Genomic DNA, 24,066 nt, shown 5'->3' on the forward strand with positions numbered 1-24,066 from the left:
AACATGTCAAATAAATAAAATATAAGAAAAATGTAATGAAAACATTCTGTAAAATAAATATAATTACATAAAACATCAGCTGTAGGTGATGTAATGTTTGTTATTGTAACTAAAGTGAGTGAAGCTGTGAAATTATAAAATAACGATCGTAACAAATGACACTAAATGAACGTAAACTCAAACAAAATTAAAGTGAGCTGCTTGTTTTAAACATTTAATGTTTTAAACTGGACATGAACACATGCACATGTAAAATAACAAGAGTGAATTCATCCATGTTTAACAATTTAGATTTCTGTGGGACTTGATTGGTCCCCTAACAAACACAGGTACAGGTACATTACAGGTGATTTCCTGCTGAGCCCATTCACCTTTATTCAGAAGACATGAAATCAAATCTATGAATTAACTTCTCCTGGACAGACCTGAACAAATCTCAATCTTAGAAATCATCATGATGGATTTTATTTTAGCATCTCCTGATCTCTGAAACCAAATCAGCCAAAATCAGTTTTGTCTGTTCAGACAGATGGAGCGAGACACGAGCTGAGCAGATCAATTCTAGTTATTCAAGCATCTCGTGTTGAGTGAGTTAACTTGAAGCTCGGTGCTGAATAACACAGCGACCTTCATGACTGTCAGACTGAGAATCAGGTGGTGTGTGGTGACGTAGGTAACATTAATTGTGTCCTCAGTCTGTGCTGTATGATGGTCCGGTCTGTCCTCCTGTTGGGTCTGTCGGGTTTCTGAGGTCCGATATCGAGTCCGGATGTTTCATTACAAACGCGTGTCATCGCTCGACGTGACTGGCAGAAACCGTGAAAGTGTCGTTTCCCGCTGTCGCCTCAGTCGAGCGCTGCGAGTAACGTTTGATTCCAGCACATCAAAGTCGTTTCTGATAAAAGGAGACATGTGGCGGAAAACCCCGACCCAACACGACGACAACATAAATACAACGTTCAGCTCTGAACGAGGCCGTGTGTGTTCATCGTTATCTCTCACACACTTTAAACTGATTCTAGGACTGAAGTCATTGGTTCATCTTTTTAATCTTTTTAATAACGCACTCGGGTTTTTCCCACATTGTTTTGAGACAAAGGCTGCACAACGTGTGTGTCGTGTATGATTTCACTCTTTTCTTATAAAGTCGGACAAAGAAACAAAAGAGCTCAGAGAAAAATGAAAAATGAAGATACAGACGAGTCACATGACGCTCTAACATGTCAAATAAATAAAATATAAGAAAAATGTAATGAAAAACATTCTGTAAAATAAATATATTACATAACATCAGCTGTAGGTGATGTAATGTTTGTTATTGTAACTAAAGTGAGTGAAGCTGTGAAATTATAAAATAACGATCGTAACAAATGACACTAAATGAACGTAAACTCAAACAAAATTAAAGTGAGCTGCTTGTTTTAAACATTTAATGTTTTAAACTGGACATGAACACATGCACATGTAAAATAACAAGAGTGAATTTCATCCATGTTTAACATATTTAGATTTCTGTGGGACTTTGATTGGTCCCCTAACAAACACAGGTACAGGTACATTACAGGTGATTTCCTGCTGAGCCCATTCACCGTTATTCAGAAGGCATGAAATAAAATCTATGAATTAACTTCTCCTGGACAGACCTGAACAAATCTCAATCTTAGAAATCATCATGATGGATTTTATTTTAGCATCTCCTGATCTCTGAAACCAAATCAGCCAAAATCAGTTTGTTCTGTTCAGACAGATGGAGCGAGACACGAGCTGAGCAGATCATATTCTAGTTATTCCAGCATCTCGTGTTTGAGTGAGTTAACTTGAAGCTCGGTGCTGAATACACAGCGACCTTCATGACTGTCAGACTGAGAATCAGGGTGGTGTTGGTGACGTAGGTAACATTAATTGTGTCCTTCAGTCTGTGCTGTATGGATGGTCCGGTCTGTCCTCCTGTTGGGTCTGTCGGGTTTCTGAGGTCCGATATCGAGTCCTGATGTTTCATTACAAACGCGTGTCATCGCTCGACGTGATCTGGCAGAAACCGTGAAAGTGTCGTTTCCCGCTGTCGCCTCAGTCGAGCGCTGCGAGTAACGTTTGATTCCAGCACATCAAAGTCGTTTCTGATAAAAGGATGCATGTGGCGGAAAACCCCGACCCAACGCGACGACAACATAAATACAACGTTCAGCTCTGAACGAGGCCGTGTGTGTTCATCGTTATCTCTCACACACTTTAAACTGATTCTAGGACTGAAGTCAGTGTTGGTGTTTGAGATGTTTGGTGTCATGTGATCTGATCCCAAATCATTGAAACCTTACTGAGTGTGTGTGTGTGTGTGTGTGTGTGTGTGAGTGTGTGCTCACTGATCCACACTGTGTGTTTGTCTTCACACACTCTCCTCCTCTTCACTGCAGCTTCATGTAAAAACACACGTCCAAACAAACTGCTGTAAAACCATCACATCAATATTATTTCATAAATCTCTGAAACAACTTCAGACTTGAGGCGCCAGCTGGGAGGTACATGATTAATAAAGTTTCAACTGAACTTCAGTCAAATCAGTGTGTGTTAATGTTTGACATATCCAAGACTGTAACGGCAGCGCGCACACACACACACACACACACACACACACACACACACACACCTTTTCATGTGATAAATAATGAATCATTAAATCATAAACTGACACTTAGAGTTACAGTCAGGACGGTTATTCAGTGTTTGTAGTTTGAAGTCTGAAGTTGCATCAACACAGTTTGAAGACACTTAAAAAGTTACTGAAGAGAAAAGTTCATGTCACAAACTGAAACAGACACAAGGATCAAATCCAAATCCAGCTCAGCTGTTCATCGAGGCGCTCGCTCGCTCTCAAGCTGTGGATGTTTGACCGGTCTGAGCGTCTGATTGGCCGCAGCGTGACAAAAGTTACCGACAGCTTCTCCATCGCAGGTCGCTACATTTTTTTGACACCCTGCGCCTGAAACGGATGATGCTCCAGTCCGCATCAGTCCAACACACACTGTCTGTAGACTGACAGCATTTCTGGAGAGCTTCAGTGTGGATCTGTAAGCCTGAAATAAGAACGTGGGTCTGTCTGTGTTTCAGGTCTGTAACTACCAGGGTCCGGCCCGGGTGGTGGTACAGCTGGTGACAGCGCTGACCTCGCTCCCTCAGCTTCACGCTCACAGTCTGGTGGGGAAACAGTGTGACAAAGGGATCTGCATCGCTGACCTCCAGCCCAAAGACTCCAACATCAGGTCAGCAGAGGACAACCACACCCTGTACAGGAAACCCAGCAGAACCGTGAGGTGTCAGACTCACAGGTGTGGTTTTGTTTTTAAGTTTTCCAAACCTGGGGATCCTCCACGTGACGAAGAAGAACGTGGCAAAGACTCTGGAGGAGAGGATGATCGAGGCCTACAAGATGGGATACAACTGTGGAGTCTGCATCCACCCTGAGATCGACGCCCTGCAGGGGGAGGTCCGACTCCCCCGAGACCTCAGCGGTCAGTAACGCTCAGTGTGTTTGTGTTCTTGTCCATGTGTCGTCATGGGGACCGGCTGACGTTTGAGACCTTGAGGGGACATGTTAGAAAGTGGGGACATTTTTCTTTGTCTTTGTCTCCAGACCACCAGCGCAGTGTGATCAGCAGCGCGGCGTCTCTTCAGGCTAAAGAAATGGACCTCAGCGTGGTTCGGCTCATGTTCACGGCGTTCCTCCTCGACAGTGACGGAGGTTTCTCCAGACGTCTCGAACCCGTCGTGTCTGAACCGATCTACGACAGCAGTGAGTCTCTCACACACTTACATGTCCACACACGGTTTTATATCTATTAGCGTCTTTCTTGACTGATGCTGGTTCAGTCTCCACCTGCTGTGTTTCATTAATCTTTGATGTAACCACAGAGAAATATGAAGCGTTTCATTTTCATGTTGATTCCCACATTTTGTTTCGGAGAGATCAGTGTTGTCACTGTTAGGAGGGTAAATACGGTGTTATCATAACACTGTACAAATATTCACTCGTCATTGATTTTAGATGACGGCTGAACCTGAACATGATTTTTTTTGTATCACAGATGATGAATAAAGTCTTTTATGTATAAGTTATCTACAGGGAAGCGTATCGAACCCTTTGATCAATGTCTGCAGGTTTTTGTAAAAGAGCGTCGTCAAACTGGAAGAACGCTGCAAAGCTTCATTTACGAAGGAAGAGACAGAACAGAGCTCATAAATGTTTTCAAGTCCAAAACATCAGAAACAGCTGAAACGTCTTTGCTTAAGCTCGACACACGAGTGGCTGTTAGGAGGGTAAATACGGTGTTACCATAACAGCGGCGCCTCGAGGGCAGACTGTCTGACTCAGTGAAACTGACGCTGTACAAATATTCACTCATGTCACTGATGCTACTGTCAGGCTAACCGGCTCCAAGTTCAACAGTGAATCAGACTGATTCTTTAACATAATGTATTTAAAATATAACTATGAACCCGCCTGCTGACCCTGAAGTTAACCAGAATACAACATCCAACATCTTCACTGAGTTTCAGATACGTTATTGTGCCGTGTGTTAAAAGCTCTTTGAGCTCGTGAATCTGAAACATGTTGCTGTAGACTGTCAGGTCATTCTTTCTAATGTAGAGAAACAAACTGAGCTGAGAGTCGACTCGAGCTGGCGATTATTGTGAAGTCGTGTCAGGCCGCCTGGTTTCATTTCCCTCTTCCTGCTGCTTTGGTTTCCGTATGCTGCAGCTTCCTCTCAGAGGACTGAAACCCGCTCATCACTTCAGGATCCTTCAAACTTTCACTTTACTTTCAGATTTTCAGTTCGTCTGTTTTCCTTCATTAGAGCCGCAGCGTTAACCAAACCTAATCTGACATATTTATTATGTTTGAACTGAAGTTTGTCTTTCGACAAGAGAGCTTGAGGAAAGGTCATGGAGTCATCTGCAGGGTTCATCCTCTGGAGAGCACCAAGGAAATCTGATCAGAGTCCTCCAGAGGACACAAAGTGTTTCCAGTGTTTTCAGGCATCCTGCAGCCGGGGGGGTCAAGAAAACCAGCTCAGTATGCTGCTGTGTTCACTGTTAGACTGGACACTGCCGGTTCAGAGGTTCTGTCGCTGTGTTCACTGTTAGACTGGACACTGCCGGTTCAGAGGTTCTGTCGCTGTGTTCACTGTTAGACTGGACACTGCTGGTTCAGAGGTTCTGTCGCTGTGTTCACTGTTAGACTGGACACTGCCGGTTCAGAGGTTCTGTCGCTGTGTTCACTGTTAGACTGGACACTGCCGGTTCAGAGGTTCTGTCGCTGTGTTCACTGTTAGACTGGACACTGCCGGTTCAGAGGTTCTGTCGCTGTGTTCACTGTTAGACTGGACACTGCCGGTTCAGAGGTTCTGTCGCTGTGTTCACTGTTAGACTGGACACTGCCGGTTCAGAGGTTCTGTCGCTGTGTTCACTGTTAGACTGGACACTGCCGGTTCAGAGGTTCTGTCGCTGTGTTCACTGTTAGACTGGACACTGCCGGTTCAGAGGTTCTGTCGCTGTGTTCACTGTTAGACTGGACACTGCCGGTTCAGAGGTTCTGTCGCTGTGTTCACTGTTAGACTGGACACTGCCGGTTCAGAGGTTCTGTCGCTGTGTTCACTGTTAGACTGGACACTGCCGGTTCAGAGGTTCTGTCGCTGTGTTCACTGTTAGACTGGACACTGCCGGTTCAGAGGTTCTGTCGCTGTGTTCACTGTTAGACTGGACACTGCCGGTTCAGAGGTTCTGTCGCTGTGTTCACTGTTAGACTGGACACTGCCGGTTCAGAGGTTCTGTCGCTGTGTTCACTGTTAGACTGGACACTGCCGGTTCAGAGGTTCTGTCGCTGTGTTCACTGTTAGACTGGACACTGCCGGTTCAGAGGTTCTGTCGCTGTGTTCACTGTTAGACTGGACACTGCCGGTTCAGAGGTTCTGTCGCTGTGTTCACTGTTAGACTGGACACTGCTGGTTCAGAGGTTCTGTCGCTGTGTTCGCTGTTAGACTTGACACTGCTGGTTCAGAGGTTCTGTTTGGTCCGGCCGTGACTTTAAGTCTGTTAAACGTTGGACTGTGTTTGTCTTTCGTCCTTCAGAGGCTCCAAACGCCTCCAACCTGAAGATCGTCAGGATGGATCGAACCGCTGGCTGTGTGAGCGGAGGAGAGGAGGTGTACCTGCTCTGTGACAAAGTCCAGAAAGGTGAGACACACACACACACACACACACACACACACACACACACACACACACACCATGACCTGAGCCGACCTTTACACACGATGATATTCAAATATTCAGTTTCAGGTTTGATTCATCACAAACTTTTCCTCCTCTGAGTCATGAAGATTCTCCATTTTCACTTCAGATCATCTCTAACTGCTCGCAGTGACGTCATCTGGTTTATTCAGGTGTTTGTCAGCTCACAGCGCCCCCTGCTGACGCCCTGTTAACTAACTGTAACTACCAGACTGTTTCTGACTGTTAGACCTCTCAAGGATCCATTACACTGATTTGAATGTAGAGAGGTGACATTTATGATAATAACATGTCTCAGTCGTCCAGGTAGTTTCAGACATTTGGAAGATCTGAATATTTATCGTAGACGTGATGGTAGACCGGTCATAACTTCCACCTGGTTTGTTAGAGCTCGTTGTTGCAGCTGTTGTCAGAGTGGTTGAGGTCACCTGAGGCCAGGTTACAGATCAAAATAATCCTGACCTAATAATGTTTTCACTGATGAGGTCAGACTAACACGTTAGTGCTGATGTTGGACGTTGGTGATATTTTCCCTCAATAATTCACAGAGTGGAGATACAGTGATGGACAGGTCAGGATGTTTAAAACCCACCTGACGCACAGAAGTCTGTTAACAGACTGAGCGTCTGATTGAAGCTTCCCGACGCTCCACATGACGACAGAAGATCTCGACTTCATTGACGGTTGTTCGTCACTCTATATCGATGTTGTCCCAGTTTTGTCTGATACGAGTGAATTTATCAGTGATTCTCTGTATGAAGCTTCCTCTGAGCTGCACTTGTTTATCTGGAGCGTCATTTGAATGGCGCGGTCTGCAGCAGCTCGGCTGTTTTTCCTGGTTCGAGCGGTTTTGTTCTCATGGAGGAAGTCCAGCTTCAGGGAATTCCCCTCCAACATGTAAATCCCTGAGGAGGAAGAGACGAGGCAGGCTGTCAGGACCAGCAGGCCCGGCAGCTTCTTCTTAAAACGTGTGTGTGTGTGTGTGTGTGTGTGTGTGTGTGTGTGTGTGCAGATGACATCCAGGTCCGGTTCTACGAAGAAGATGACACTGGGCTGACCTGGGAAGCTCTGGGAGATTTCTCCCCCACAGACGTTCACAGACAGGTCAGTATTACAAACACTGAGTATTAATACTGTAATACTATAATACAGACAGGTCAAGTATTACTACTATAAAACTATGAGACAAATACTGCATGTAGCAGCAGTAAGTGTAGTACTGCTCTAAATAATAGTAGTAGTTTCACATACTTCAAAGTATGAGTCGTAGGATTAAACCATCTGACCCATAATATAACATACTCATGTTACCATGGCGATGAGTTCTCTGTTGTTAACGTGTTACCGTGGCGATGTGTTTCTTGTCAGTTCGCCATCGTGTTCAAGACTCCGAAGTATCGAGATCAGAACCTTCAGAGGCCGACGTCAGTGTTCGTCCAGCTGAAGAGGAAGTCTGACAACGAGACGAGCGAGCCCAAACCCTTCACCTACCACCCCCAGATCATAGGTACGTCACCTGACTGCTCCCCAGATCATAGGTACGTCAACTGACTGCTCCTCAGATCATAGGTTAGGTAGTAACAGTGCAGGTAAACCCCGCCCCACTGAAATCCACTGATCACATGACGCTCACCTGTGATCACGTGATGCTTACCTGTGCACATGCTCAGACGTGTTCTGTGTGTTCAGATAAGGAGGAGGTCCAGAGGAAGAGACAGAAGACGTTACCAAACTTTCAGGACTTCAGCCATGGAGGAGGAGGAGGAGGAGGACTGTACCGAGGAGGAGGAGGAGGAGGTCCTGCTGCAGGTGGACCTGGCTCTGCAGGAGGAGGAGGAGGTAGAACCCTGGAAAACCTGGAAAATCATTGAGAGTTTGCTTGGGTTGAGTTTGAATTTATCAGCTGATGTTGTGGGTGCGTTTGATTTGTCCGCCAGCTTACTTCCAGGGTTTCACCACCTACAACTATGGAGGAGGAGGAGGTGGAGGAGGAGGTTTCTCCACAGGATACTCAGCTGGTCTGGGAGGAGGAGGCGGCATCAAACACGGTGAGAAACGTTCAGGCAACGTTAAACAAACTCTTTAAACCTTAGTTTACTGCTCGCTGTAAACGTTGTCTTTATGTTGAGAGGATGTTATTGAAACGTTTCAGACTTGTTGTGTTAACGTTTCATCAACGTTCTGTTAACGTTTCATCAACGTTCTGTTAAAGCCTCTCAGGGTGACGCGGCTGACGACAGCGGCGACGATGGCGATCTAGACGATGACTTGGGGTCGGGGGTTGTGCTGAGAGCTTCAGCCCAGCCAGGAGGCCTCGAGGACGGGGAGAGGAGTGTGGATGGAGGGGTCAGTGTGGAGCCACACCAAGGTATGCAACTCCTCCTGCCTAGGGAACGAGGAGAGAACGATGGCTCCTGCTTTTTAACATCCTTGAAACATTTGATCTGCAGGTGAGCAGTTGGTTGAGGCGACCAGCCGACAGTTGCAGGCTCTCTTCCAGTACTCGGTCACAGGTGACTCGGCGTACCTGCTGGCTCTACAGCGCCCCCTGATGGACGCTCAGGACGAGGACGGAGACACGTGAGTAAATATTTTGATGAAAGTTTTATGTAAATGTTTGACTCCGAGTTTAACACTTGATGTTTCCTCCGTCTCCTCTCAGCGGGCTTCATCTGGCCGTCCTCCACAGCCAGCAGGAGGCGCTGAAGAGTCTGACTCAGGTCGTCTCCGTCCTGCCTGGACAGGAAGTGCTCAACATGAGGAACCACCTGTACCAGGTAGGAAATCCTGAAGGGAACAAGGAGTCAGGAATCTTCCTGTCTCGGGAACAAGCTCAGTCTCTAACCTCTCTCTCCATGTATCCCAGACTCCTTTGCACCTGGCCGTGATCACCCAGCAGAGGGAGGCGGTGGAAGCGCTCCTATTGGCTGGAGCTGACCCAACCCTGACAGATCGCCATGGCAACACGGTGCTTCACCTGGCGTCTCAGCTGGACGGAGGGATGGTCCAATTTTTACTGAGACACCGAGAGCTGAGAGGACTGCTGGAACACACCAACACAGCAGGTACACACACACACACACACACACACACACACAGCAGGTACACACACACACACACAGCAGGTACACACGCACAAACACACATCAACACACGGTTGTCTGTCTGTTTCCATGGTAACAGGTCTGTGTGCGATCCACCTGGCGGTTCTGGCCAATCAGCTGTCTTCTCTGAGGGAGCTGTTGGAGGGCGGGGCTAACGTGGAGACACCTGACCGCAGCTGTGGACGGACCGCCCTCCACCTCGCCACCGAGAGCGACAACGTGTCACTGGCCGGCTGCCTGCTGTTGGAGGTACGCCGACCAATCAGAGCACAGCGTTGACACCTGAGCTTTACTCACCTGTACAGGTCAGGTTTAGATCTAAAGGTGTGTGTGTGTGTGTGTGTGTGTGTCGTCAGGGAAACGCCAAAGTGGACTGCTGCACCTTTAATGGCTCCACCCCCCTCCACATCGCTGCAGGGCGGGGCTCCGTCAAGCTAACGGCTCTCCTGATGGCTGCAGGTGAGACGCTGAAACACACAGCATGCAGAACGGCTGCGTACTCCGCAGACTCACACATGATCCGTTTGTGATGCGCTCAGGTGCGTCTCCGCTGTCACAGAGCATCGCGAGAACGCACGAGATCTCGTGGCGTAATAATCGCGCCATATTTCCGGCTGTAGTCTCTCTGACTCCTGCGATGACATTCCACACCGCATCTTTTTTCTGGTGTCCTTATAAATCGGCTCCGTGGCGGAGCCGTTCTGGATGCAGTGTGTTTTAGCCTTTACACCTGTCCACATCTACACCTGTCCACATCTACACCTGCTCACCTGTCCACATCTACACCTGCTAACCTGTCCACATCTCCACCTGTCCACATCTCCACCTGTCCACATCTTCACCTGTCCACATCTACACCTGCTCACCTGTCCACATCTACACCTGTCCACATCTACACCTGCTCACCTGTCCACATCTACATCTGTCCACATCTTCATCTGTCCACATCTTCACCTGTCCACATCTCCACCTGTCCACATCTCCACCTGCTCACCTGTCCACATCTACACCTGCTCACCTGTCCACATCTACACCTGCACACCTGTCCACATCTTCACCTGTCCACATCTCCACCTGTCCACATCTTCATCTGTCCACATCTACACCTGTCCACATCTACACCTGTCCACATCTTCATCTGTCCACATCTACACCTGTCCACATCTTCACCTGTCCACATCTCCACCTGTCCACATCTTCATCTGTCCACATCTACACCTGTCCACATCTTCATCTGTCCACATCTTCATCTGTCCACATCTACACCTGTCCACATCTTCATCTGTCCACATCTACACCTGTCCACATCTTCATCTGTCCACATCTTCATCTGTCCACATCTACACCTGTCCACATCTACACCTGTCCACATCTCCACCTGTCCACATCTTCATCTGTCCACATCTACACCTGTCCACATCTACACCTGTCCACATCTTCATCTGTCCACATCTACACCTGCTCACTTGTCCACATCTCCACCTGTCCACATCTACACCTGTCCACATTTACACCTGCTCACCTGTCCACATCTTCACCTGTCCACATCTCCACCTGCTCACCTGTCCTGATCAGCAGCAGGTGTACTGAGTCGGCGTCTCGTGTGTTTCAGGTGCCGACCCTCATAAGGAGAACTTTGAGCCGCTGTTCTTCAGGGACGAGTGCTGTGATGAAGAGAGGGAGGAGGAGGAGGAGGATGAAGATGAAGGCTACATCCCAGGAACCACTCCGCTCAACATGGCCGCCACCACACAGGTACACCTGGACTCACCTGGACTCACCTGCACTCACCTGGACTCACCTGGACTCACCTGTCCTCCACAGACTTCTGTGTCTCTGAACTTTCTAACCTGTCTGTTGATACAGTGATGTCACAGTGTACTGACGGTACACTGTGACATCACTGATCACAGGTGAGGTTACAGGTAAAACACTAACGTGTGTGTGTGTGTGTGTGTGTGTGTGTGCTGCAGGTGTTGGAGCTCCTCCATGGTAAAGAGTATGAACCTAAAGCTCCTCACAGAGCGTTCAGCGCTCCGCAAGGTCAGTTCAGTCCTGCTGTGACCTTTGACCTCTGACTCACTACCATTCTGCATGTAACATAGAGTGTGTGTGTGTGTGCGTGTGTGTGTGTGTGTGTGTGCGCGCACACAGGTGACCTGGTCAGCCTGGACGTGCAGGTGAAGCAGCAGGTGTGTCACGCTCTGGAGAGTGAAGGATGCTGGGAGAGTCTGGCTCACAGTCTGGGCCTCGGGATCCTGAACACGGCGTTCAGGCTGAGCCCGTCCCCGTCCAAAACACTGCTGGACAGCTACGAGGTACACACATACACACACACACACACACACACACACACACACACACACACACACATACATACATACATATATATACACATACATACATACATACACACACACACACATACACACACACACACACACACACACACACACATACACACATACACATACACACACATACACGCGTACACACACACACACACACACACACACACACACACACACACTCTGAGCCCTGATCAGCTGACAGGAAGTCGGCTCTCCTGCAGGTTTCAGGTGGGACCGTCACAGACCTGTTGGCTGGTCTGAGGTCAGTCGGGGAGTGCAGAGCGCTGAGCGTCCTGGAGGAGGCGCTGCGTCACCTCGACGACCAGGAAACGCAGATGACCAATGAGACGATAGGTGAGTCACATGACATGTTGGCCCTTAAACCCCGTCTGTCTCCATGACGACGCTGCCTCAGCTGCGCCCTCTCTCTGCAGGCGAGGCGCTCAGCGCTCAGGTTCGGGATCTGAAGGTGGACGTTCGGCTCGACAGCGGGGTGTGTGACAGCGGGGTGGAGCTCTCCACGGCGTGACCGCCTGATTGGCCGTCTCCGGGCAGAAAAGCACAAATCATCCAATCATCGATGGAGTTGGTCCCTCACAGGAAGTGTTTCCTGAATGTTTCACAAACATTTTAACAGTTTTTAATGAAATGTGTTTTTTTACCCGACCATGTGTTTGTGTGTTTAAACGACGACTCTCAGCCCTCACTACACTCCACCGTCCAATCAGGAGCCAGCTGGGTTTGAACTGAAACTGATCCGAGTCTCTGAGTCACGTCCTGTTGGCGAACGCGTCCGGCGTCCGCGAGCGAGGGGAAAGGTGCTAATGATACTGAAACGATTGTAAAGGCCCGAAAGGATCCAAACGTCTTCACGTGTGTCTCAGTGCGACGCTCACGGGTCACACGCGTGACGATTCCTCGTGTTCACAGCCGGACAGCCGGACAGCAGGGCACAGTTAACACAAGTCTGTTAATCATGAGCCGCCTACACACATGTCTAATGAATCTATAACACATATATGACACATATGTTTATATCTAACATATGTTTACATGTAGAACTGAAGATAAATAGTCAGTTATCATTTGATCAGATGAGTTTCCACATTTCTGACATGGTCAGATTATTTAGAGTCGGTCGTACAGGTGTTCCTAATAAAGAGGCCACAGGTGAACACGAGGAATCAAACACGTGACGTGAGAGTTGAACAGAGACAGACGTGGAAACATCGTGTGCATGTTTAAAGATTCATTCTTCTGTTTAGTGTTTTTTAATTTTAAGGGCTGTTCATTATTCTCTGTCCGTCTCACCACTGAAATCGTCTCATGAAAACGTCTTCGTCTCGTCTTCGTCTCGTCTTCGTCTCGTCTTCAGTCTCTTCTGTCGATACGTGTTAGCAGAAAGACTGGCAGCAGGGGGAACTGTTAGCCTAGCTTCTTCTTCAAAAGAAAAATATAACATGATGCAAGGCATTGTGGGAAAGGAAGTTTTTTTTTTCTCAGTGTGAAACCAAAGCTTCTGTGTCCAACAGATATTTATATCTTTGCTCTGCACTGTACAGTTCAACACGAGCTTCTCATTGGTTTGTTGTTTTTTAAATAAAGCTTTTTATATTTAAATGTTTGAGTGAGTTCATGTCCAGCTGAGGGTCAAAGTTCATCACAGCGTGCTGCTGCTCAAAATAACAGAACGGCTTCGTGATGTTTCTTTAGTTCACTTCAAACTGTTTTGGAACGTTCTGTCAACGCTACAGAAACACTAGGTAATTATTCAGTATGATAAGGTTGTGTGAAGGTTAGTTATTGGTTTGATTAATGCTTGTGTATTGATTACTGATCAGGTTTATCAGCTGATCATGCTCAGTTTCTAACAGCAGGAAATGTTTTTAAACTACTTTAGAAAAATGTTCAGATAGATGATGAACGTTAATGTAACATTATTATTACGTATACGTTAATATTAGAACAGCTGTAAAGCCTCAGTGCTGTTATATCATTACTCAGAGCTAACTGGTGTATGTTAATATTATATATATATTCATTAATACCTGAAATACATTTTGTCCTTTGAAGTAAAACTTCAAATGAACTTTTATTCTTATTTTAACGAAGTAAAAAAAACCTGGACGTAGTCTCTGTGACGTCCCCGCAGACTGTCTAAAACCTGGACGTACTCTCTGTGACGTCCCCACAGACTGTCTAAAACCTGTTCGTAGTCTCCGTGACGTCCCCGCAGACTGTCTAAAACCTGGACGTAGTCTCTGTGACGTCCCCGCAGACTGTCTAAAATCTGGACAGACGTCTCTGTGACGGTTGATTAACACAGATTATTTCATCATGTTCACATGAACATCACAGATGGTTTTCTGAGATTATTTCAGTCTAAGTTTAAGTCACTGTTAAACTTTTATTCTGGTCTGTTTTCTAATGCAGGACTCAGTTTTGAATCTCGAACATTCCTCTGAAGCTTTGCTGACCTCTTGTGGGCGTCCGAACATCCTGAATTCTAAAATAAATCATAGAACGACAGAAAAGTGCAATTTGTTCAACTTTATTGAGAAAAAAACATCACAGAGCGATTAGTTGATCGATCAGCCGTTGAGAGCTCGGAGTTTCATCTTCAGTGCAAAAAGAGGAGAACAGTGTTGGATGATGGATGAACTAACGGCTCTCGTCTAAAACAAAAAGTCAAAAATAACAAAAACAACAAAAACAGAATAAAACCAAAACTTCTTTTTTTCTGACTTTAAAAATCTCAGCAGCACATGAACCAATCACTGACATGCATTAATGATTATTTATCTGTAACAGACTCTTCTTCTGTGGTGGTTTCAATTGGCACGTTCACAGCTCAGAGTCCTCCAGCCTTCTTCTTCTCTGGTTTGTTTCGTTCAGGAAGCAGAAAAGGGAAAATTTAAAAGCATTTCAAGTCGCCCAAAAGAAACGTGAACAAATTGCCGCTATTGGCTGATGACAGGAGGGGGCGTGGCCACATGAGAAAATCAAACAGTTTGTTCAGCTGTGACGACGAGGCCGATCACATGGCGTATTTCTGAGTCCAGTCCTGAGCTGTCTTGTTGTACCTGCACACACAAACACAACGTCAGTCAGACACACCTGTCTGTTGAGTTCAGGTGAGCTGATGTCCATCCGTCAGATGAGTTGATGTCTGTCCGTCAGGTGAGTTGATGTCAGTCTGTCAGGTGAGTTGATGTCAGTCAGTCAGGTGAGTTGATGTCAGTCTGTCAGGTGAGTTGATGTCAGTCTGTCAGGTGAGCTGATGTCCGTCTGTCAGGTGAGTTGATGTCCGTCAGTCAGGTGAGCTGATGTCCGTCTGTCAGGTGAGCTGATGTCCGTCAGTCAGGTGAGCTGATGTCCGTCTGTCAGGTGCGTTGATGTCCGTCTGTCAGGTGAGTTGATGTCAGTCAGTCAGGTGAGCTGATGTCCGTCTGTCAGGTGAGTTGATGTCCGTCTGTCAGGTGAGTTGATGTCCGTCAGGTGAGTTGATGTCCGTCAGTCAGGTGAGCTGATGTCAGTCTGTCAGGTGAGTTGATGTCCGTCAGTCAGGTGAGCTGATGTCCGTCAGTCAGGTGAGTTGATGTCCGTCAGTCAGGTGAGCTGATGTCCGTCAGGTGAGTTGATGTCCGTCAGGTGAGTTGATGTCCGTCAGTCAGGTGAGCCGATGTCCGTCAGTCAGGTGAGCTGATGTCCGTCAGGTGAGTTGATGTCCGTCAGGTGAGTTGATGTCCGTCTGTCAGGTGAGCCGATGTCCGTCAGTCAGGTGAGCCGATGTCCGTCAGTCAGGTGAGTTGATGTCAGTCAGTCAGGTGAGTTGATGTCAGTCAGGTGAGCTGATGTCTGTCAGTCAGGTGAGTTGATGTCCGTCTGTCAGGTGAGTTGATGTCCGTCAGTCAGGTGAGTTGATGTCTGTCAGGTGAGCTGATGTCCGTCAGTCAGGTGAGTTGATGTCTGTCAGGTGAGTTGATGTCAGTCTGTCAGGTGAGTTGATGTCAGTCAGGTGAGCTGATGTCCGTCAGTCAGGTGAGCTGATGTCCGTCAGTCAGGTGAGCTGATGTCAGTCAGTCAGGTGAGCTGATGTCCGTCAGTCAGGTGAGCTGATGTCCGTCAGGTGTTCACACAGAGGCGGTTGATGCCATGCCTGATGTTTCACACACATTCAAAGTTTTTTTCTTTTTCTGTAAATAAAGCTTTCGACTGTAATCATGGACGAGCACCTGGTCAGAGGAAGCTTTGGTTGAATATTTCTTCTTCTAATCGTCGAATGTTTGAACGAGGAAGACGACGTCGAGTAGAGTCGTCAAATATCTCGTTAACGATTTGAACCTGAACGCCACGTTCACATGAACTCTACCTTCATATTTCATCTGCTTCACCTGAATAATCTGAATTTAAACAGTTTTAATCTCAGCTTCATGTTTAGGAAACATTTGATAGATCGTTAAAACTAATCAGTGCATTTCATAAAAACGACAATAATCTGTTGATGTCTGTTCTTCCACTGGAGATTTTGACTTTAATTAATCATTTCATTGAACTTCTGACAGACTCGGACAGTTTTTTTATTTTTGAGAATTTCGCCCACGAAAATCCCCAAAAAGAGCGGGAAAAAAAGAGCGGGAAAACTGCATGACTGCAAGAGAAAAGTGATGTTAAAGTTCTGTACAGAAACATCTGAACATCGGACCGTTGAACATTTCATGCTGCTCGCTGTCAGATTCATAGTTTTGTGTTGTGGATCATTAAAGTCGATCAATAATCGGACTCTTTAATATAAATCTGTCTCTTTGACGTTAGTTCTGTTCAGTACTCGACCCGTCTCAAAGCCCGGTGTGAACGTCAGGTCCATGTTGATGATGTCATCACGTCATGTGATTGGTCTGCATGCATCAAACCTTCAGAGACGCGTCGCTGCTGCTTCATGTTTCAGTCTGTAGCTCGACCTTCATTCACGTTTAACCTGGTTCTGAAGGTTCTGAACCATGAAGGAGCAGCGGTCCTGGTGGACTCTTTGGGTCTCTGCTGGAGCCATGCTTTGCATCAACATGCTCACAGAGAGGACAGACAGGAAGCAGTGAGACACTCTGCTCCAATCAGACGACAGCTCACCTCTGACCTCACAGCATGGCATACTTCTCTGTCCACTCCCTCGCTAGCCTGTTATACCTGAGACCAGCAGAACTCGGTTACAACACAACAGAACACCTGAACGCGGACCGGACCAGCAGAACACAACTACACCTCGTTAACGTCGACACGTCATTAATGAAGATGAGGGATGATGAAGAGTTTATCTTTGAAACAAACAGGAAGTGGTCCTGTGGACTGACCAGAACCAAACAGAACCGAGACCAACAGAAGCCAGTTTAACAAACAGGAACACAGAACTGAGGTGATCCCAGCTAAGCCAACGGTGTCGGTACCAGATGTGTTCAGGAAACTCTGAATGACCTCAGTACTGTATTCTGTGCTGGCCGGGTTCAACAGAGAGCCCGGTTCTGAAGCCAGAAACGACAGCTAGTAGTTATCTGCTTTAACGAGCAACAATGGAAGTTCTGACTCATCAGATAATTAATGATCGTCTGTTGTTGTGGTCTAACGTCGTGCACGTCGTGGTTTCTCACCTAACAGGGTCTGTTTTGTAGATGCGGGCGATCTCTGGCACTAACGGGTCGTCCGGGTTCGGGTCACATAACAGAGAACAAATGGACAAAAGGACTGTGGAGGAGAACACACAGAACATTGTCAGAACGTTGTCTGAACGTTAACCTTATTGATGAAGCCTGATGTTCGGGTCTTACCTTTAGAGATGGTTAATGCTGGAGACCACTGTGACCTCAATATATCCAGACAGATGCTGCCGTTACTGTTTATATTTGGGTGATAAATTCTTGTTGTGAAGGCGACCTGATGAAGAACAGAACAGAACCAGATTCTGAGGTCAGCTGACAAAGTCTGTTTAATACGCGGAACATTTTAAAACTCATCACAAACCACAGAAGAACCTTCAGGCTGAAGGTGGAGCTCTGGTTAATCTACCTGAAGTCAGACTCACCTTGGGTGGTTTGAAGGGATAATCTGTGGGGAAGTGGATCGTCAGGAAAAACACACCGCCCTGATAGGGACTGTCCGGCTGAGAGAGCAGAGAACATGGGGAGAACATGGAGGGAACATGGAGGGAACATGGGGAGAACATGGAGGGAACATGGAGGGAACATGGAGGGAACATGGAGGGAACATGGAGAGAACATGGGGAGAACATGGAGAGAACATGGAGGGAACATGGAGGGAACATGGAGGGAACATGGAGGGAAGATGGGGAGAACATGGGGAGAACATGGGTTACACATGAACATATTAACACCCTAAAAACATGCAGATCAGTTTGTGCTGACGTGAGGTCAGTTTGATACGTACAGGTCCCATGATGGTCGCCTGCCAATGAAACACTGAAACAGAAGAAGAAGGAGGAAGTTAATGAAGTCGACTTCCTGTCTGATGTAAACAACAGTCTGTTTAACAAAATAAAAGTCTTACTGTCTTCACCGACAGGTCCAGCTGAGCACTGAGCCGGAGGATCTCTGGACAGATCAGTGAGCTCCTGAAAACACAGCAGAAGGAGCAGCAGGAGCAGCAGGAGGAGGAGCAGGAGGAGGAGGAGGAGGAGGAGGAGGAGCAGGAGCAGGAGAAGGAGCAGGAGCAGGAGAAGGAGCAGGAGGAGGAGACATGTGATCAGTTTTTAGATCTTTATTTTATTTTATTTGACTGAATCACATTTTTTAACTTTTCTTCTTCTTCAGGTGTTTCCTGTTTTGTTTGAAGAGATCAGAACCGAGCCAACACCAACTGATCAGACAGAACTCCTTTAACCAACGACCTGAACCGACCTCCACATGTGGACTGATCAGTCTGAACACAGAGAAGAGAACGACACCAGCATTTCCTCCATCAACATGACAGGAAACAAACAAACTGATGAAGATGATGAAGAAGAGTCGCTCTGGCTTCCTTCTGCTTCACTAACCACAGACCAGCTAAAGTTTGAATCAGCCAATCAGAGAGCAGAATGAGCAGAAGTGGAAAGATTTTAAAGAAGTGGTTTAAATGTGCTGAAACATTGGAGACGTCTGAACATCGCCTAAACGTTGTCTGAACATTGTTTCTGTGTGGTATTTATTCAGTTAGTGTTAACATGTGTGGTATTTATTCAGTTTATATGTGTGGTATTTATTTAGTTTGTGTTTATATGTGTGGTATTTATTCAGTTAGTGTTAACATGTGTGGTATTTATTCAGTTTATATGTGTGGTATTTATTCAGTTAGTGTTTATATGTGTGGTATTCATTCAGTTTGTGTTTATATGTGTGGTATTTATTCAGTTAGTGTTTATATGTGTGGTATTTATTCAGTTAGTGTTTATATGTGTGGTATTTATTCAGTTTACTGTTTATATGTGTGGTCTTTACTTCCGTTTAGGTTTATGTTGGATTTAATTCAGTTTGTGTTTTATGTGTGGTATTATTCAGCTTGTTTGTTATATGTGTGGTATTTATTCGTTGTGTTTATGTGGTATTATTCAGTTTGTGTTAATTGTGTATTTATTCCATGTTTATGTGTGGTATTATCTTAGTTTGATGTGTGTATTTATTCAGTTGTGTTTATATGTGTGGTATTTTCAGTTTGTTTATATGTGTGGTATTTATTCAGTTGTTAACATGTGTGGTATTTTTCAGTTTAGTGTTTATATGTGTGGTATTTATTCAGTTTCGTGTTATATGTGTGTATTTATTCCGTTTGTGTTATATTGTGGTATTTATCCGTTTCTATGTGTGGTATTTATTCAGTTCGTGGTTGTCTGAACGTTGTTTACAGCCTGAATGATAAAGTCAGTTTAACACATGGAAGAGCCTCTTAAAACAAACTGTGGCCGTTCTTGAACAGGGCTGGACCTTCAAAACCTTTTGACAGGCTCCGTTATTCCCAGTGTTTACAGGAAAACTGTGATGTTCCCTGTTTTATAGAGCTGACAGTACTTAGCTTACTTCGAGCCGAGCGATTGGACCAAATCGACTCATCTGTGATTGGCTCGTTGACTCCATGCCTCCAAAACTTTTACCTCACGCAGTGTCCAGTCTAACCGTGAACACCAGTACTCGAACCTGCCCTCTTGAACCACGCAGAGTTCCAGTCTAACAGTGAACACCGTAGACAGCACCTCTGAACCAGCCAGTGTCCAGTCTAACAGGTGAACACAGCGGGACAGAACACAGCACACCTTGAACCAGCAGTGTCCAGTCTAACAGTGCAACACAGTAACAGAACCTCTGAACCGGCAGTGTCCAGTCTAACAGTGAAACACAGCGACAGAAAAACCTCTGAACCAGCAGTGTCCAGTCTAACAGTGAACACAGCGACAGAACCTCTGAACCAGCAGTGTCCAGTCTAACAGTGAACACAGCAACAGAACCTCTGAACCAGCAGTGTCCAGTCTAACAGTGAACACAGCGACAGAACCTCTGAACCGGCAGTGTCCAGTCTAACAGTGAACACAGCAGCCTACCGAGCTGGTTTTCTTGCCGGGTTTGGCTCCTGGCATCCTGGTCAGTTCAGTTAGCTACACGGCAGTTAGTGCTTCACTACTGATCAATGTTTCCATCATAAAGTCTGTAAATCACCTCGGTACTGTAACATTATTCTCGGATCATTATTACTATTCTTGGTCTCAGAGGCTGTGCTCCAACCTGGTCCGGTCCGGCTGCTGAGCCCGGTTCTGTTAGCATGCTAACAGCAGATTCAGTTAGTAGCAGTTAATTAACGGTTAGCTTATTAAACAGGTTTGACTTCATGGAGACTAAAATTAAATTAATGTGTCAGCTCTCTCTCGTTAACATTAATGTCTACGATTTGTCTGACAACTTTCGGGTCGTGGTCGTCCTGTCGTGTGAGCAGCAGGTCTATTTTTACTCGTGGTGAGGCGGATCAGGATCTCACAGGCTGCTTATAGGACCAGGTTCAGTTTCCAGGCTGCAGGTCTGTGTTGGTATGTGACATACAGGCTCGGCCCGGCTCGGCTTTCAGCTTCACAGAGTTTGGAGAGAGAGAGCACAGACCTAAAGACTGAGAGTCACAGAGCACAGACAGTCTTAAAGTTCATTCACAGAGCACAGTCAGTCTTTACGATCAGTCACGGAGCACAGACAGTCTTAAACAGTTTTGAACAGTTTGTCTAAAGGTTTTTTCACACTTCAGACTCTGTTGTTAGCTCAGCTCAGCTCAGACCTGATCTCTCTTCAAACACACACTATTAGCCTAAAGCTAACCTAAGCCTGATGTTTAGTTAGCGTGAAAGCATCCTCATTAAAGGAAAGCAGATATATGCACATGTATGCTAACTCCTGAGAGGAGACAGTTTATTGAACCTGAGGGGAGCTGAAGAGAGCAAACACTGAATATCATTGAAAAAGTCCTGACCGCTCAGCTGGGAGTCTCAAATACAGCGAGATATATATATTAGCTTAAAAATAAATGTGAAGTTCACAGACACAGATAAATCTGTGCATGGAAAATACATGTGTGGTATTTATTCAGTTTGTGTTTACATGTGTGGTATTTATTCAGTTTGTGTTTACATGTGTGGTATTTATTCAGTTTGTGTTTACATGTGTGGTATTTATTCAGTTTGTGTTTACATGTGTGGTATTTATTCAGTTTGTGTTTACATGTGTGGTATTTATTCAGTTTGTGTTTACATGTGTGGTATTTATTCAGTTTGTGTTTACATGTGTGGTATTTATTCAGTTTGTGTTTACATGTGTGGTATTTATTCAGTTTGTGTTTACATGTGTGGTATTTATTCAGTTTGTGTTTACATGTGTGGTATTTATTCAGTTTGTGTTTACATGTGTGGTATTTATTCAGTTTGTGTTTACATGTGTGGTATTTATTCAGTTTGTGTTTACATGTGTGGTATTTATTCAGTTTGTGTTTACATGTGTGGTATTTATTCAGTTTGTGTTTACATGTGTGGTATTTATTCAGTTTGTGTTTACATGTGTGGTATTTATTCAGTTTGTGTTTACATGTGTGGTATTTATTCAGTTTAGTGTTTACATGTGTGGTATTTATTCAGTTTGTGTTTACATGTGTGCTATTTATTCAGTTTGTGTTTACATGTGTGGTATTTATTCAGTTTAGTGTTTACATGTGTGGTATTTATTCAGTTTGTGTTTACATGTGTGGTATTTATTCAGTTTAGTGTTTACATGTGTGGTATTTATTCAGTTTGCTGTCAATGACGAGTTGTCATCAGTCTCATGTTGCTGGCACTAAGGCTCAGACTACTTGCTGGAGTAGTAAACAGAGTTCCTTATAGCAGTGTGCTGCTGTGACTGTTTTCCAGATATTAGTCAGGCCCTGTGTATCTCCATGGACACAGCTCTGAATGTAAACAGCAGCAATAAAATATTATTCGAGAGCAAATTACTTCAAATCATAAAATGTGTTGATATATGTTATTTAAGTTGTTAATTGTTGTATGATCTCTGTATTTGAGGAGCTTCACTGTCATTCTGACTGTAAATCATGTAGTGTATATTCACTTTACAGCAGCACATCGTCGCATCTGGAACAGTTTTATGATAATTAATAAAAATAATCTCAGATTACATTCAATGTTGACCGATGTGTCAGTTCAGCTTTTAGACTTCCTGACAAACAGACACAGACGTGTCAGTCAGAAAACACAGGAGGGAATACAACAACAACGCATAACGATAACAACAACAATAATAATAAAGCTGATGATATTTTTCCCTGTTCGTGTTCTTTGAGTGTGTATTCTCAGATTAACTTCTTTATTATTATTATTAGAGGTGAGTCACACACTGACTGATATGAAACATAATCTGGATTATTTCATTTGATCATTTCTGATCATATTTAGTATTTTTCAGTTTGAGGACAAATTAAACTTTAGAAATGTTTAAGCTGAATATGATAAAAGCACTGACAGTGACTGAACTTCAGACTGTGTCCAGCATCAGATTATTAAAATGAATAACTCAGATTATAATCAGATTATTAATATGAATAACTCAGATTATAATCAGATTATGAATAATAATCAGATTATGAATAATAACTAAGATTATGAATAATAACTCAGATTATAATCAGATGATTAATATTAACTCAGATGATTAATAACTCAGATTATGAATAATAACTCAGATTATGAATAATAACTCAGATTATGAATAATAACTCGGATTATTAATAATAACTCAGATTATAATCAGATTATTATTAATAACTCAGATTATAATCAGATTATTAGTAATAACTCAGATTATAATCAGATTAGTAATAATCTATAATCTATAATCCACTAACACACTGACAGTCTCAGGCCTGTGACTGAAGCTAAGCTAACAGCAGCTCCGTTGTTTCCCGGTCAGCCCTCCGGAGTTTCTGTCCCAAAGTACCGGGACACCGGGGACCACAGCCCAGAGAACACCCCGCCTGCAGCCCCGCACGGACCCCCCGCACTGACCCCGCAGACTGACACCGCACACCGGAGCCGCCGTTAACCGTTAATGTTGTGTCATCGGCTGCGGCGGGCTAACGGCACTAGCTGTGAAGCTAGCGGCGCACAAACATGGACCGGGACCGAACGGGACCAAACGGGAGCTCGTTACCTTGGAAATCCGTTTTAAAGCCATTGTGTCTGCGTGGAGGGACCGGCTGTCGAGGAGAAGGAGGTGGAGGTGGCGGTGGAGGAGGAGGAGGAGGAGGAGGAGGAGGAGGCCAGCTAGCTGCCGCTAACTAACTAGCATCTATGTGTGCTAGCTCCGGAGGCTGCGAGCTAAGCTAGCTGTGCTACATCCGCCGGGCGAACTACAAACGGACGGTTCGGTACCGACTGCAGCTCAGCGGACACCGAACTCCAGCACGTCAGCCCGGACTGCAGGCTGACACTTCAATAACGAACCGGACCGACTGCAGCGGCTCAAAATGTCTTCCGTTACCCAGAGAGCAGCTGTCAGAGCACCGGGAGCAGGAGGGCTCACTCCGCCTCAGATTCAGGAGACGAAACACGGCGAGCCTCCACAACATGGCGATCAGAGGATTATATATTATATTAGTATTATTCATATTAATGATTATTATGAGGATGTGATGATTCTTGTTATTTTTATGATTTATTATTATAGGGATGAGCGTGATGGATGATTCGGTGTCTAGGAGGCTCTGATATATTAGATGCGGGTGGAGTCGGATGGAGTGGTATGGTGGAGGGTGGTTGGGGG

At 45.4% G+C, this 24,066-nt stretch overlaps 2 protein-coding genes and 1 long non-coding RNA gene across 9 annotated transcripts in view; 2 read left to right on the top strand and 1 right to left on the bottom strand.

Moving 5' to 3' along the window:
- nfkb1 (nuclear factor of kappa light polypeptide gene enhancer in B-cells 1) overlaps nucleotides 1-13,360 on the top strand; it is a 25,878-nt gene extending 12,518 nt beyond the window's left edge. The window contains exons 6-24 of one of the 2 annotated variants that reach the window (XM_027280560.1): nucleotides 3,106-3,257; nucleotides 3,343-3,506; nucleotides 3,629-3,787; nucleotides 6,124-6,228; nucleotides 7,298-7,389; nucleotides 7,654-7,792; nucleotides 7,975-8,124; nucleotides 8,223-8,333; nucleotides 8,498-8,653; nucleotides 8,736-8,865; nucleotides 8,948-9,062; nucleotides 9,152-9,350; nucleotides 9,469-9,638; nucleotides 9,746-9,848; nucleotides 11,002-11,144; nucleotides 11,363-11,432; nucleotides 11,544-11,707; nucleotides 11,962-12,094; nucleotides 12,175-13,360. In XM_027280560.1, the coding sequence (XP_027136361.1) occupies nucleotides 3,106-3,257; nucleotides 3,343-3,506; nucleotides 3,629-3,787; nucleotides 6,124-6,228; nucleotides 7,298-7,389; nucleotides 7,654-7,792; nucleotides 7,975-8,124; nucleotides 8,223-8,333; nucleotides 8,498-8,653; nucleotides 8,736-8,865; nucleotides 8,948-9,062; nucleotides 9,152-9,350; nucleotides 9,469-9,638; nucleotides 9,746-9,848; nucleotides 11,002-11,144; nucleotides 11,363-11,432; nucleotides 11,544-11,707; nucleotides 11,962-12,094; nucleotides 12,175-12,269 (2,550 nt within the window). In that variant the 3' untranslated portion in view covers nucleotides 12,270-13,360. The remainder of the gene's footprint in view (nucleotides 1-3,105; nucleotides 3,258-3,342; nucleotides 3,507-3,628; nucleotides 3,788-6,123; nucleotides 6,229-7,297; nucleotides 7,390-7,653; nucleotides 7,793-7,974; nucleotides 8,125-8,222; nucleotides 8,334-8,497; nucleotides 8,654-8,735; nucleotides 8,866-8,947; nucleotides 9,063-9,151; nucleotides 9,351-9,468; nucleotides 9,639-9,745; nucleotides 9,849-11,001; nucleotides 11,145-11,362; nucleotides 11,433-11,543; nucleotides 11,708-11,961; nucleotides 12,095-12,174) is intronic. The other variant, XM_027280563.1, reaches the window with a different exon arrangement.
- A 915-nt stretch (nucleotides 13,361-14,275) lies between these two features.
- On the bottom strand, nucleotides 14,276-23,850 carry ube2d2l (ubiquitin-conjugating enzyme E2D 2 (UBC4/5 homolog, yeast), like). Of its 2 annotated transcripts, XM_027280732.1 has the most exons (8): nucleotides 23,455-23,850; nucleotides 18,296-18,359; nucleotides 18,176-18,207; nucleotides 17,814-17,891; nucleotides 17,560-17,665; nucleotides 17,383-17,476; nucleotides 16,868-16,924; nucleotides 14,276-14,823 (listed from the first exon to the last, which is right to left on the bottom strand). In XM_027280732.1, the coding sequence occupies exons 1-7, from the start codon at nucleotides 23,476-23,478 to the stop codon at nucleotides 16,876-16,878; spliced, it is 447 nt and encodes a 148-aa protein (XP_027136533.1). In that variant the 5' UTR covers nucleotides 23,479-23,850; the 3' UTR covers nucleotides 14,276-14,823; nucleotides 16,868-16,875. The 2 variants fall into 2 exon arrangements, with proteins under 2 accessions (XP_027136533.1, XP_027136535.1); XM_027280734.1 differs by lacking the exon at nucleotides 16,868-16,924 and having other exon boundaries at nucleotides 23,455-23,847.
- LOC113746136 (uncharacterized) lies at nucleotides 14,830-16,861 on the top strand. Of its 5 annotated transcripts, none has more exons than XR_003462623.1 (3): nucleotides 14,830-15,414; nucleotides 15,476-15,697; nucleotides 15,755-16,861. It is a non-coding gene; the product is annotated as an uncharacterized LOC113746136 (long non-coding RNA). The 5 variants fall into 5 exon arrangements; XR_003462622.1 differs by having other exon boundaries at nucleotides 15,759-16,861; XR_003462619.1 differs by having other exon boundaries at nucleotides 14,830-15,353; nucleotides 15,392-15,437; nucleotides 15,499-16,861.
- Nucleotides 23,851-24,066: the final 216 nt, after the last annotated feature.

The sequence above is a fragment of the Larimichthys crocea genome, chromosome I (genome assembly GCF_000972845.2).
Source record: "Larimichthys crocea isolate SSNF chromosome I, L_crocea_2.0, whole genome shotgun sequence".
Lineage (NCBI taxonomy): Eukaryota > Metazoa > Chordata > Actinopteri > Sciaenidae > Larimichthys > Larimichthys crocea.